The sequence below is a fragment of the Ailuropoda melanoleuca genome, chromosome 5 (assembly GCF_002007445.2).
Source record: "Ailuropoda melanoleuca isolate Jingjing chromosome 5, ASM200744v2, whole genome shotgun sequence".
NCBI lineage: Eukaryota > Metazoa > Chordata > Mammalia > Carnivora > Ursidae > Ailuropoda > Ailuropoda melanoleuca.
The window spans coordinates 73,791,627-73,806,933 of record NC_048222.1 but is presented as its reverse complement, the minus strand read 5'-3'; the positions used below and the strand labels follow the sequence as shown (position 1 = coordinate 73,806,933).

Here is a 15,307-nt window from a genome sequence, read left to right as displayed (position 1 = left end):
GGAGGAGCCCGATGTGGGGCTCGATCCCATAACGCCGGGATCACGCCCTGAGCCGAAGGCAGATGCTTAACCGCTGTGCCACCCAGGCGCCCCTGGGAATTTTTTTTTAACGTCAGAGGAAGAAGAAAGAAATAAAAGAGGCCAAAAGGAAGAAAATTTGAGAACTTAAGTTGTATTCAACCAGCGTTGATTAAGTGCTGTTTGTTGGAGATTGTGGGAGATTAAAAAAAAAGTAGTCTTCTACTTCAAAGAACGTGCTGTTTGTTTAGGATAACAATATACATACCTGAAACAGATGAAAATATAGTGCATGGTTAAATGCCCAAGTAGACATTATAAGGATATATGCCCTTTGTGTAGTACTTTCCACTAATATTTCCACTTACGTTTCATAATGACTCTGTAAAGGAAATATTAGATGGGGCAATGGATTTTCAGAGAGATTAAGTCCCTTTTCCAAGGCGTATACCTAGCCCCTGGCAGAGCCAAGATTAAAACCTGTATCTTCCAAATCTGAATTCAGGGCTCTTCCCACCACGTGTAGGAAGGAAAGGCGACAATGTCACCTGAAGACATCAGAGGAGGCTTCACAGAAAATGATCCTGTCTCAAAGTAATGTGTAGATTTTAGATAAGTAGACAAAAAGAAAAAATTCCTAAATGAGGAGGCTGAGGAAAGAATAAAGATGGATCAGGAAGTATAAGCTTGGCTCGTGTGATAGCTGGTAAGAAAGCTCATCTGGCTGGGGGCGCCTGGGTGGCTCAGTCGTTAAGTGTCTGCCTTCGGCTCAGGGCGTGAACCCGGAGTTCTGGGATTGAGCCCCACGTCAGGCTCTTCCGCTGGGAGCCTGCTTCTTCCTCTCCCACTCCTCCTGCTTGTGTTCCCTCTCTCGCTGGCTGTCTCTCTCTCTGTCAAATAAATAAATAAAATCTTTAAAAAAAGAAAGCTCATCTGGCTGGAGCAGCGGGGGTTGAATTTGCAAAGTCATTTATGATCTAATTAAATTTTGGATTCCATTCTGTCATCAGTGTAAAGATACCAAAAGTTTTCTGATGATAGGGGAGCATGCTTGCTCACCTCAACTAGGGAAAGATATGCTTCCAGTGTCCACACAGGCATTTTCAGATCTGCATAAATGGCGGAATTTGTTTGACTAAGGTTTCTCTCAGGCAGTAAGAGCATATTTGCAGTAATTGACTGCAATGGAATTAATACGTCAGATGCACATTCGTTATTTCTCCCCCATAAGAAATCATTCCATAGGATGAAGTGAGTTGAAAATAAATATTTGAGCATACAATAAAAGGAATTAAGGATTAGGAAACACAATGCCTGGGAAAGTTTCAGAGCATGCTGATCTGGTGCTTGTAAACTTTACCTTCCTTAATACGGAAGATTCACTTCACCAATAAATCTCTAAAGTTGCAGATGTAAATCTCCTTGAAAATCTTGACATGGATGCATTCAACAAAGGAAAAAATAAATCCCTTCTTTGCATCTAAGATGAGGCTTGGTTTTCATCTGTACTTTTCTCATTGATATTTCTATAGTGTTTGCACTATAAATTCAGAAATATTGATACTTAAAGACTCAGGCCATTGGCAGAAGTCAATAAAAGTGATGTAATAGTAGATGTCTTTAGTTTATGCAGTGCAGTTGTAAGTTGGAATAGAATGATGTCTCTAACAACCTTTCAAAAAAGACCAAAGGGAAAATATTATTTCCATTAATTTGAGATATTAGAGTAAGTCAGGTGGAAAAAAGCTTTCTCTTCACTTTTATTTCTCTGCAGTTTAAAAAGGCTGGTGCAGTGTGCAGACGAGCAAAAGATGAGTGTGACCTGCCAGAAATGTGTGATGGTAAATCTGGTATTTGCCCTGATGATAGATTCCGAGTCAATGGCTTCCCCTGCCAAAACGGGCAGGGCTACTGCTTGATGGGGATGTGCCCCACGCTGCAGCAGCAGTGCACCGAGCTGTGGGGACCAGGTAGGAGGACAAGCCCTTATGTTGTGGGCATTCCTACCTCTCTCTATGCACATGCAAGGAAAAACCATGTTATAACAGGTGACAGTGTTTAATCATGGCCAAAGTAATATTCTATTCCAATCTTCTTTCTTGAAAACTGTGCTACAGCTCAAAATCCTGGATAAGTGCATTTTAAGACATAGGTCAATTTAGGGATTGCTAGATTCAACAAATAAAAATAAGGATGGCCCAGTTAATTTGAATTTGAATTCCAGGTTAAGTTTTTTAAAAAATATCAGTATGTGTCATGAAATATTTGAGGTAAGCTTATACTAAGAAAACTTTGTTTACTTGAAATTCAAATTTAACTGGGTAAATCAGGGAAGAATATCCAATGGGAAAAATTCTCTTCAACAATGTTGGGAAAACTGGACAGCAACATGCAGAAGAATGAAACTGGACCACTTTCTTACACCTTACGCAAAAATAAATTCAAAATGGATTAAAGACCTAAATGTGAGACTTGAAACCATAAAAATCCCAGAGAAGAACAAGGGCAGTAACCTCTTTGACATCAGCCAGAGAAACTTCTTTCTAAACATACCTCCGGAGACAAGGGAAACAAAAGCAAAGATAACCTATTGGAATTTCATTCCACACAGTGAGGGAAACAATCAACAAAACTAAAAGGCAACCTATAGAATGGGAGAAGATATTTGCAAATGATATATCTGATAAAGGGTTAGCATCCAAAATATATAAAGAATTTATAAAACTTAACACCTCAAAAACAAATCATTCAGTTATAAAATAGGCAGAAGACATGAACAGACATTTTTCCAAAGAAAACATCCACATGGCCAACAGACACATGAACAGATGCTCAACATCAGTCATCATCAGGGAAGTACAAATCAAAACTACAATTAGATATCACGTCACACCTGTCAGAATGGCTAAACTTAACAACACAAGAAAAGACAAGTGCTGACAAAGATATAGAGAAAGGGGAAACCTCTTGCACTATTGGTGGGAACACAAACTGGTGCAGCCGCTGTGGAAAACAGTATGGAGGTTCCTCAAAAAGTAACAAATAGAACTACCCTGCGATCCAACAGTTGCACTACTAGGATTTACCCAAAGAATACAAAAATACTAATTCAAAGGGATACATGCACTCTAATGTTTATAGTGCTATTATCTACAATAGCCAAGTTATGAAAGTAGCCCAGGTGTCTGTCCATCGACTGATGAATGGGTGAAGAAGATATGATATAAATATATATATATATACATGAAATATTACTCAGCCATAAAAAGAATGAATCTTGTTATTTACAATGACATGGATGGTGCTAGAGTGTATTACGCTAAGCAAAATAAGTCAGAGAAAGACATATCACATGATTTCACTTAAATATGGAATTTAAGAAACAAAACAAACAAACAAAAGGGGAAGAAAAGAGAGAGGCAAGCCATAAAACAGACTCTTAACTATCGAGAACAAACGATGGTTACCAGGGAAGGTGGGTAGGGGCATGGGTGAAGTAGGGGATGGGGGTTAATGAGTACGCTTGTTGTGATGAGCACCGGGTGTTGTATGGAGGTGTTGAATCACTGTATTGAACACCTGAAACTAATATTACACTGCATGTTAACTACTGAAATTTAAATAAAAACTTACAAAAGAACAAATTTAACTGGGTGTCCCCATATAACTACACCGTTAGAAGTCTCTGTGTGTGTGTGTCTGTGTGTGTCTGTGTCTGTGTATGTCCATGTGTGGGTGTGTAGGGGTGGCAGGAGTGGTGGGAGATGGGCAGAGCATAAAGGAAGGGGGAGGGAAAAAAAGGACTGTAGGAATGCAGATGAGTAATTTGGAAAAGTGAAATCTCTTAAATGCTCATTTTGCCCATAATACTAGAATTTTAGAAGTCATATTCTCTGATTACACCATAAAAAAGAAATTAAAAACAAAACTTAACAACCTCCAAAACTGTAAACTAAAACTTAAATTGTACTGAAAAACCTTGATTGGAAAGGCAAACTTATTTATTTTTTTTAATGTTTTTTTTATTATATTATGTTAGTCACCATACAGTACACCCCTGGTTTTTGATGTAAAGTTCGATGATTCATTAGTTGCTTATTTAAAAAATACCAGTTCTTTGGACTTTCTGGATATGATTTCCATTGTGCACATATCTTTAATTTTCACACCTTCCTCCGCTACACTTCCAAATTCTTCCTTAAATGACTGAAGGAATGTTTTAATAAGGAAAATACATATTCCTAAAAATACTTGAAGAGGGTTATCACATGCCAGCAACTTTTCATAATTCCTGAAAATATACATAAAACAAGATAAAGGAAAGAACAAAAAACAGTTTCACAAGATACCCAGTAAAAAGGAAACCTGAGAAATACATGGATTAGGACTTAGAAAAATTTCTGAATAAAAAAAATCTTTTGTATCAGGCAATGGTGGGCTGAGACACAAGTTGAGGAGTAAAGCTTGATACCATTGGTGCTTGGGAAGGTGCACTGGTGGGCTGGAATCTGGCCTCAGCAACCCTCCCCCTAACGGGTCATGCAGACTCACCTGTAAATTACAGGTGGAAACAAAGATGGTTTTGTGGGTTAAAGAAAGACTCTGTGCTTCCTTGACTAACTTCGGTATATAGCAGAAATCTAGGAAAAGAAAATCTTCTGCACAGAGTTGAAGCTCTGAGCATCCCCTTTATTATCTAGTAATAAATCACTGCAGTAAATACTATTACCTTCTCCTTTTGCCTGACCCTTCACTATCTGCCTCCCCTGCAAATCTGTAAATTTCCCAGTACCTAGACACTATGTATTTTGTTCACTAATGCATCCCCTGTGTGTCCCAGCACATTGCCTGACTTTCGTACATGTTCAAAATTACTGAATTAATGTTGAACATATGTATCTGATACTGGAATAGGGAAGATCTTTTAAAACACACATTTAAAGGTAGTGCATATAAAAGATCAGAGAAGCAGATTGGTCTAATAAAGTCTAAATTTTGTAATTCCTAAGGGATCACAAATTTATTTCAAATTAATTTTCAAAGTTTGAAAAGTCTAATAACATATATAAGGAGGAAGATCAACTTCTTCGATATCAAATCATTTCTATGAATCACTTGCAGTTCCAAATATTGAAAATGTGACCAAGGCACTAACAATTTGTCATAAAGAAGTACAAATGTCTAAAAGACATTAAAATCATTTTAACTCACTAGCAAGAAGTATGAAGTACTGACACTGATGTGTCAGGAAATGCAAATATAGTAAGAAATACGAATGAAAATTTGATTCCTTCAATATTTGTCAAATTGGCAACACATTATTACAGTTAATGCTCACTGTTGGTGAAGATGTAGCAAAACACCTATTTTTTTTAAAGATTTTATTTATTTATTTGACAGAGAGAGACAGCCAGCGAGAGAGGGAACACAAGCAGGGGGAGTGGGAGAGGAAGAAGCAGGCTCCCAGCACAGGAGCCTGATGTGGGGCTCGATCCCAGAACACCGGGATCACGCCCTGAGCCAAAGGCAGATGTTTAATGACTGAGCCACCAGGCACCCCCAAAACACCTATTTTTACACGTTCTGGTAAAAGCATGAATTAACACAGTCTTTCCAGGACGAACTGGGAAAACGTATGTATGACCTAAAAAGAAAATGTACCGCTTTCCCCAGCAAGTGTATTCCAGAATACTTTTTCACAAAGTCTTTTCAACCAGCACTTTTAAAATTAATAATGGATAATTGGGAAACATCTCAAAGTCAAAGAATAAGCATTAGTCAAATGGGTGATAGAGTATTTATCCAATGCCATTTTTACAACTGTGATACTGCTGAATATTTAGGGCCTAGCAAAAGGACAAGTATACTTGTTATTTGGGAAATAACATGGTACTGGGTGTATGAATGATACTTCCACAATACTAACAGCAATAACTGAAGTCTGGGATTAGGAATATGCTTTTTCCTTATTATTCATGACTAACTATCTAATTTTTTCAGTGTAGATATTTTATTACAATAGTAAAGGGACTATAAAAGTTACTAAGGTCAAATAATTAAGAAAATATGATAATAAAACTTATTTTATCATCTTGGCCATCAGAACATGAAATTCATTTAAAATTATTCAACTTTACAGATAAACCAAGAGGTGAAGGCATGTCTTAGCTCCTGAGCTCCTAACCACTGTGTTATATTGCTCATCTGATGGGGATCTAAGGAAGATTGAATGAGAAATTAAATACGTGATGCTTATTGGTGTGCCTGCACAAAGCAAAGTTTTACTAAGCATAGCAAGTAATTTTGACAGTAGCAAGTATTAGCAGAAGAGCTTCCCAATGTCTGCCTATGGGGTATTTATATAATGATTGTGGCTCTCCTAGTTAAGTTTTCATATTTAGATGGATTTTTTAAATTTTCAGCCAATCAACCACATTTCCAAATATTTAGATAGCCATTATTCGAAAGTTAAATATTTAAAGGATTATTTATTTTATTTATTTTTTAAAGATTTTATTTATTTAGAGAGAGAGTGTGTGAGGAGGAGAGGGGCAGAGGGAGAGGGAAAGAATTTTAAGCAGACTCCAAGGTGAGTGGGGAGCCTGTCGGAGGGCTTGAAATCATGACCTGAACAGAAATCAAAATCCCATGCTTAACTGACTGAGCCACCCAGGCGCCCCTAAAGGATTATTCTAAGTTCTAACCCGCTTTCTAATTAACAAACTATTGCAGCCTATATATCTTTTTTTTATAATAATATTTTTTATTATATTATGTTAGTCACCATACAGTACATCCCCAGTTTTTGATATAAAGTTCCATGATTCATTACTTGGTATAACACCCAGTGCACCATGCAATACGTGCCCTCCTTAATATCCATCATCAGCCTATCCCATCCCCCCCCCAGCCCTCAGTTTGTTTCCCAGAGTCCATAGTCTCTCATGGTTCATTCCCTCTTCTGTTTACCCCCCCTTTCTTCTTTCCTTTCTTCTCCTACCAATCTTCCTACTTCATACGTTCCACAAATGAGTGAAGCCATATGATAATTGTCTTTCTCTGCTTGATTTATTTCACTTAGCATTATCTCCTCCAGTCCTGTCCATGTTGCAGAAAATGTTGAGAAATTGTTCTTTTGATGGCTGAGTAATATTCCATTGTATATATGGTCCACATCTTCTTAATCCAGTCATCTGTTGCAGGGCATCTCGGCTCCTTCCATGATTTAGCTATTGTGGACAATGCTGCTATGAACATTGGGGTGCATATGGCCCTTCTCTTCACTACATCCGTATCTTTGGAGTAAATACCCAGTAGTGCAATGGCTGGATCATAGGGTAGCTCAATTTTTACTTTTTAAAGGACGTCCACATTGTTTTCCAAAATGACTGTACCAACTTGCATTCCCACCAACAATGTAGGAAGGATCCTCTTTCTCCAAATCCTCTCCAACATTTGTTGTTTCCTGCCTTGTCAATTTTTGCCATTCTAAATGGTGAAAGGTGGTATCTCAATGTGGTTTTGATTTGAATTTCCCTGATGGCTAATGATTTTGAACATTTTTTCGTGTGTCTGTTAGCCATTTGTATGTCTTCATTGGAAAAGTGTCTGTTCATATCTTCGGCCCATTTTTTGATTTGTTTATTTGTTTCTTATGTACTGAGTTTGAGAAGTTCTTTGTAGATCTCAGATACCAGTCTTTTATCTGTAGTGTCATTTGCAAATATCTTCTCCCATTCCGTGTGCAGCCTATATTTCTAACAATGATCAATGGGATTATGCCAGAATAGTACTTCTCATGCTATATATTTCATTAATTTTATATTTCATTAATCCTTTGTAGCATTGAATATCTTATCTTTTTTCTTTTCTAATTTGCCCTACTGACCATGCCTGATTCCAGGGACCAAGGTTGCAGACAAATCGTGTTACAGCAGGAATGAAGGTGGGTCAAAGTATGGGTACTGTCGCAAAGTGGACGACACGCGGATTCCCTGCAAAGCAACGTAAGTGGCCTTGTTGTTTGAACCTTCCCGCTCCACAGACTAGAGAAATCATTTGGTTCCAGAAACATGTTCTGATTTATTCCAATTAAAGCAAAAGTTAATTTGGACATCATTCATTTCATAAGCATTCTCAATGAATGAGTCTTATGTGCTGTGTTTTAGGCTAGGCACTAAGTGAAAAGACAAAGAAGAAATGAATTCTTTTTTCCTGTCCCTTGTGGTGGGTACTTAGAATGACATCAAGTACGGTCATTGTAAAATAGAGTGAATGTGTGGCTGGAACATGCAGCAGTGAATGGGCCTGGAGCAAAGTCTCTCCATGGATTTTTCAATATAACTTAGGTGCTTTTCCATCTAGGTGTTTCTTTATGATTCTAGGAGTAGAAATGGAGGAATAACTAATGCAATGCTTATATAGTTTTATTTAAACTTGCCATGGCATTACAGAAAAAAAAATACAGTAAGAGAAAAGATTGACAATTCACCCAGAGAATTTGCTTTACTTTTTGTATTAAAAGAACAGAAGTTTTTTTTTCCAAAATATCATGAGGAATGGACTTGAGATTTTTGTATAAGATTTTTTTGATTCTACAAATTTACGGTGACTTTTAAAATTCAAATTATAATAGATTAAACTTAGTACCTTCTCCAGATTTCACACATACTAAGTTATATATAACAAGAAACTGAACAAGGTTAACATTTCTCAAAATTTTTCTATTAAGCAGTGATTTTTCCAGATGATAAATATTACCAAACTGTATTTTGGACATAGTGCCATCCCTTGGAGAGTCTGAGCCTAAAGGATAATGATACTCCATGGTCTCTCCTTCATAAGAATCAGGGCAGATTCAAAAGGGAAAACAATTATGTAAAAAGCAATGCATGTGTTTCTGGGAGCCAATATGTAGTTTGCGAGGTAGCGAGAGGGGAAGAGAGTAAGGTGGTTCCACTTCCCTCTGTAGCATGAGCATGCATCATCCTGAATGATTGTTTGTATGATCACTGTATCATTTCCGCAACTAGAGGCGAAACCGTGTCATTTTTTCCACAGGGTGACCTCCTAGACACTTCTGAATAGTCATTGGCTGTAGTGGAGAGTAGGCCTGGAATTCTCTGTGCTCTAGAGAGAATTATAAAGCTCTACCTAAGTGAATCAAGAAAAACGCCTCTTCAAGTTTGGAGAGAATGTGTGCCTTTCTTCACTCCTCATTAAAATTTTAACAGCCACCAGAAACATCAGGAGAATCTAATTCTGTCCCTCTCAGAGTAGTTTTTCACAGCTCTCCTCTGCATTCTGCATAAAGCAATTGACTCCAATTTTACTGGCCCTGACTTTATTCACCTTGGCAGTGAGTGAATGGCTTTACAGAGTGCTGACCTGTTTCATCTTTATTTGCAGGGAGACAGTTTTTTCAGTAAGCCCGCATAATGTCTTGGACTGTCACCAAAGGCTCAGCCTTACGTAGACACAGCTATAGTTGGGAGAATTATTCTGTAATTCATGAAAATAAAAAAGTAACTTTAGCTGAAACAAAATAGAAACTGACTGTCTATGTGCCTTCCATGATATTAGAAGTCCATCTTCCTTATATCTTGAGCATGACCTTCATTCCCAGGTATTTCTCTTGGTCTACCATGGCTTCTGCAGCTACAGCCATTGCATTCCAATAAGCCAAAAAATGAAAAAATGAGGAGTAAGACATACTCCTTCATGTAAAGTCCCCTTCAAGAGTTTACATGTAAGATTCTGCTTCCTTCCCATTGGCCAGAACTTAGGCAATTAGCCAAGATTAGCTGCCTAGGAATCTGGGAAATGTGGGCTTTGTTTTTGAGCAACAATGTGCCTTGCACATTTGGTGGTTCCGTTACTGAAGAATAAGGGGGAATTTGACATTAAGGGAGAACTAGGAGTCTCTGCTATGGGGAGAAATACGATTAGTTAAATATTGATAGGGAACTGATTTAGAACCGCATAGAACTTCAGTTTGGATCCTGGTATTTCAACTGCAAAATTTGGCTTTTCTTCAGTGATGCCTTGTGTGGGAAGTTGTTCTGTCAAGGTGGGTCAGATAATTTGCCCTGGAGAGGACATATAGTAACTTTCCTGACATGTAAAACATTTGATCCTGAAGACAGCAGTGAAGAAATAGGCATGGTAACCAATGGAACTAAGTGTGGAAACAAGCAGGTAAGTTGAAAACATAGCTTTTAATCAAAATGTTCTTTTGCCTTGTTTTGTTTTGCTTTGTTTTGTTTGTTTGTTTCTCAAGGACTCCTTATATTTTCAAAACAATACTTACACCATTCATTTATGCATACATGCACTCATCCCTTGAATACTATTTAATAAGTAACTATAATGTGCTTAGTACTAGGTTATTAAATCCTGGTAAATTTTACTGCCCCCAAATCAGTAGGTTCTCAATAAATAACAGCCACCCCGATAATACTAAATGGAATAACAACAATACTATTTATTTTTAAATAAATGACAGGTATTGTAATATTCCAGATGATGTGATATTAACATGTTTTCCATAATATTTTTGTTTGGAATGGGTGACTTGTATCATGTGAAATGCTTAACTCAGTGCTAAGTATTACTCTCAGGAGTGGACTGAAGGGGTGGATTAAGGGAATGACCCATGAGGAATAAAGTGAAATAAGGAAATATCCTTTAGAGGATTTTCCAAAAAAATTTTTTATAAAAATTATCAAGCCTTCATCTTATTTTCAAAAGAATGCTGTGACTTCCCTAATAAAAAGATAAGTTTAATAACAATAATCTTGGCTAATAATAGAAGACTAAATTCCAAAGAGTCAGCAATTTGCAGAGCTGAAGCCATTGGATATCGATGTCAACTTGATAGTTTTTCACATCACTTTCAGGTTTGCATTAACGCAGAATGTATGGATATCGAAAGAGCCTACAAATCAACCAATTGCTCCTCCAAGTGCAAAGGTCATGCTGTAAGTTTTGAAGATGTTTCCCCAAGCTTGCTGAATCTTTTGTAATTTTAGGTCAATCTTGATGATGCTAAAGTAATGTTTCAGCATTAAGTGATTACAATGATTAAGTTTGCCTTAACAGCTCAGTTGTTTGGTTCAATGAAAAAAATTTCTTCCTGGTATTAAAATTCCTACAATGGATTCATACATTATGTAGATAGCTGAAAGGCTGCAGAGCAGGGTTTAGTTCTTTTTCTGAATGGATGAATAGGGCCTTTGGGTTGATGGTCAGCCTAGTGTGGAAACGAACAGGATCACTCTTTTCTAGGTGTGTGACCATGAGCTCCAGTGTCAGTGTAAAGAAGGATGGGCCCCTCCTGATTGTGATGACTCCTCAGTGGTCTTCCGTAGGTAACATTACACATCTAACTTGAAAAAATTGCTCTTCTAAGCTTTTATTTCATATTACATAAGACTTCATTGCCATTTTTCTTTCCTCTTGAAATTCTTATTCATTCCATAAATATTGAATTACAATATTAATCTTCAAGGTCTCTAACAGCTTTTTAATGATACTTTCTACATCCTTATGCTTTTATTCTACATACAAAAAACTTTCCTCAAATTTTATATTTGTAATCTTAATTTTAATTTCCCAAATTTTCTTGCTTTATGATTGTTCTATTTTTGTAGCAGCTTTGACTTAATGTATAGATATAATATCCTCATAAAACTCTCTAAGAATATGGCTTAGATTATTTTTGTAGTTTCAGTTCTCTTCTTTGAATCATCTCTATTTCTTTTGAGTTTGATTTGTTTTTCACCCTGTCTCTCATTGTGCTGTTTTTCTTCAGGATGTGGGACCCTTAGCTGAAGGTGAGATAGGTTGACTTGAAATAGCTTTCATGGGTTTTCTTTGCATGTTTGTGTGCTTGTTGTACCTACCGATACTTCTCCAGATGGGCGATCTGGCTGTGAGCTCTATCGGTAGATAGAGAGACATCCTTTCAGGCCATCAGGGTGGGAAGCAGCCAGAGTGGGGGTCCTCACCTCCAGTTGCCATGGTGATGAGTACTTTGCCCAGGAAAGAGCTCCTCATTGCATTTACTTCCTGAGAGAACTGTTTTCCCTCAGCACTCTTTCCTTGATCCTCCCTTCTCTGTCTCATCTACTGTGGGTATTGGCAGTTAGCCTCCATTCTGCTTCTCAGGCCCCTCATCCTCCATTGCTTCTAGAGAGCAGTTCTTGGGTCTTTGTCTTCACTATTTTTCTGTATACACAAGGGATGGGGATGGGGATGCAGATGGGGATGCAGATGGGGATGGACCTGAACAAACCATCTGTCTCAAGTTCAGATTCTCTGTTGGCTTCCCAAGAAAGAATAGCATCTACTTCTGATGTTTGGGCTACTTTTTTTTTTTTTTAAAGATTTTATTTATTCGACAGAGATAGAGACAGCCAGTGAGAGAGGGAACACAAGCAGGGAGAGTGGGAGAGGAAGAAGCAGGCTCATAGCAGAGGAGCCTGATGTGGGGCTCGAACCCATAACGCCGGGATCACGCCCTGAGCCGAAGGCAGACGCTTAACCGCTGTGCCACCCAGGCGCCCCGGGCTACTTTTTTTAAGATTTATTTTTATTTATTATTTTTTAGTGGGGGGGGCAGGTGGAGAGGGAGAGAGAGAATCTCAAGCAGACTCCTTGCTGAGTACAGACCCTGAGGCAGGGCTTGATTTTACAACCCTGAGATCATGACCTGAGCTGAAATCAAGAGTCTGATGCCTAACTGACTGAGCCACTCAGATACCCCTGGGCTATTTTTAAAAAATTTTGTTGGTTCTTTTCTAGACTTCCCAAGAAAGAACAGCATTTACTTCTGATGCTTGGACTATAATTTACTCTGTTTCTGTCTACCTAAATCCCTCTACTTTCTTTCAGAAATTTCTAAAAGTTCTTTACTATTTTTGTAGTGCTCTATGATTTTATTACATATATACCTCAATATTAAATGTATTATTACATGTATATAGACATGCAAACACATGCACATATGCTACTTAGAATGTGTCATCTGGTATTTGTGTATGGTAGGGGAATAGATGCATAAACATCAGTCAAATACTTTAATTAGAAAATTCTTTAATGGTTTCAACACTCACTAAAATTCCTTTAAAACTATGACTTCCCTCTTTTTCAACTCTATTTTGTTTAATCTCTTGATTTGCTAAGTCACTTCCATTAGTCATTTCTTCTTTCTTCTTTCATGAAAATTTCTATGTTGCATTTATAAGAATTTATTTCCATTTCTAAATAGAAAACATGAATAGGTTGAATTGGATTAGATTTCTTGACTCACAGTTTTAATTTCATGATTTTCTCAAGAAGTAGATACTGATAGTGTTCAAAGTGAGGCTACCCTGATTTTGCTTGTTGTTGTTGTAAAATAACCATTTAAAAATTATTGGTTTATTTTCCCTTAAATGTTTTTAGAGTTGCTACTAAATGAAAACTAATCATCATATCATGCCTGGGTGTTGTTTTCTTTAAATTATTTTGATTGTTAGCCAGTGAGGTCTTTCAAACTGAAGGTTTGATTCTTTAGTACAGGGAATGTTTCTATTATTGCAGATTTTAAAATTGATTCTGTTCCACTTCTCTGGTTTCTAATTCAGAAATATAAATCATTTGTATCAAATATCTTGAGTGTGTGGCCTTCTTGTTATCTTTTTTTGTCACTATCCCCTGTTATTTTGGGGAAAGTTTTTCAAAATTATTTTCTGTAACATAGAATGAATTTTTGGCAATGTTACCAGTTCTATTTATTAGTTATAATGACATTCTAAAATGGTCAGTAACATTTTTGTGTTTCTTTAAACCTGTTTCATACCACCCTATTGTCTTCTGTTATTTTGTATCTTCTTTAACAATCTATTTTCATTTTATTGAGAGTACCAAGCAGATTCCACCCTAAATTTACTTTGATTCTTTATAAATTTTTTTCTGAAAGTATACATTCTGTATCTATTTCCACATTTTATTTTGAGCTAACCTTTTTATATTTTTATGCTTTTCCCCCCTTAATTACTTATCAATTCCAAAACACATTGTTAAAGTGTTTCTTTAAATAGAAGGACTGGTGATGGAAATATGCATTACGTGACACCAGATTTATGTCTTAAGGGGATCAAGAAGGCAATTGGAGTGGTTCAAGATACAGATAAGGGATGTTTTTATCTGAATCACTTATTCTACTTGTTAAAACCAGTGTCAGATTCAACTGCATCCATCAGGCTTTCTTTTTGTTTTGGGACACTGTTGATGAGTTTGATTCCATTCTGGCACTACTTCTGACCAAAACATCAAGTAAAGCCTCCATCAGACTGGGGAAGGTCCTCTAACACAGGAAAGTGTCCCGTCACCAAAAGGACAGATTGCAACGGATATTTTTCATGAAATCCAGGCTTCTAATAAAAATTTGAAAGAAAAATTACATTCCTATTTTCATTAAACTCTAACTAATACAATTACAGGGATGTAAGGAAACAAACCACAGTGGTATTAACTCTCATGACTGTGTCACCAATGGAAATTACACACTTTTACATCACATTGCAGTTGCTACATAAATCCTTAAATATCCTGTATGTGTGCTTATCCTATATACGTGTTTCCAGTTTGAAATTCTGATGGCTATTAATCCACTGTTAGGTCTTATAATTTAGGGATTAAAAAAGAAACATATGTAACTGTATCACAAATTCCTTTATAATATTTTGACAACTGTATTCCAACATAATTAACTTCCTTTTTAGTCCTGTGCATTTTATTAATGAATTTAAAAGCCTTCAGAAAAGAGTTTATAGGCTCTATCAGATTTCTAGAATGATCTGTGACACATAAAAGGTTAAGATCGCTGCTCTCTAGTACTGCATACATCACCATGGGCTTTCAAGCTTCCTTAATTAAAACCATTTTTTGGTAAAATTTATACAGAAAAACATATAAATATATTACATGTATTATTTGTATACATTTATAATATAACATATATACCCATATCCATATATATAAAATATGAATTATAAAATGAGCATTCATATGCTACAGTCTGGGCCAAGAAACAAGAGCATTGCTATCAGCCCAGGCATCTTATCCCTTGGCTCCATCCCTGTCTTAATGTCCTCTCTCTCTAAGGGTTAATCATTAGTGTGTCCTATATTATAAACAGTTTGGTACTTTTCTTCATGGTCTTCCTTTCCAAATACACATTCCTAAGGAGTATGTTCTGTTTAGTATGTATATATATATATATATATATATATATATATATATA

At 36.7% G+C, this 15,307-nt stretch overlaps 1 protein-coding gene across 12 annotated transcripts in view; it reads left to right on the top strand.

The window, feature by feature from the left end:
- The window catches only part of ADAM28 (ADAM metallopeptidase domain 28), a 68,107-nt gene that overhangs the window by 43,881 nt on the left and 8,919 nt on the right, over positions 1-15,307 (top strand). For 6 of the 12 annotated variants that reach the window (XR_004625744.1, XR_004625745.1, XR_004625747.1 and 3 more), the window contains exons 14-18: positions 1,793-1,988; positions 7,922-8,024; positions 10,056-10,215; positions 10,917-10,997; positions 11,305-11,387. Coding sequence is in view for 6 of the 12 variants with exons in the window: in XM_034661251.1 (XP_034517142.1) it covers positions 1,793-1,988; positions 7,922-8,024; positions 10,056-10,215; positions 10,917-10,997; positions 11,305-11,387 (623 nt within the window). In the remaining 6 variants the exon portion in view is untranslated. The remainder of the gene's footprint in view (positions 1-1,792; positions 1,989-7,921; positions 8,025-10,055; positions 10,216-10,916; positions 10,998-11,304; positions 11,388-15,307) is intronic. The other 6 variants (XR_002144135.2, XM_034661252.1, XM_011234090.3 and 3 more) reach the window with 1 other exon arrangement.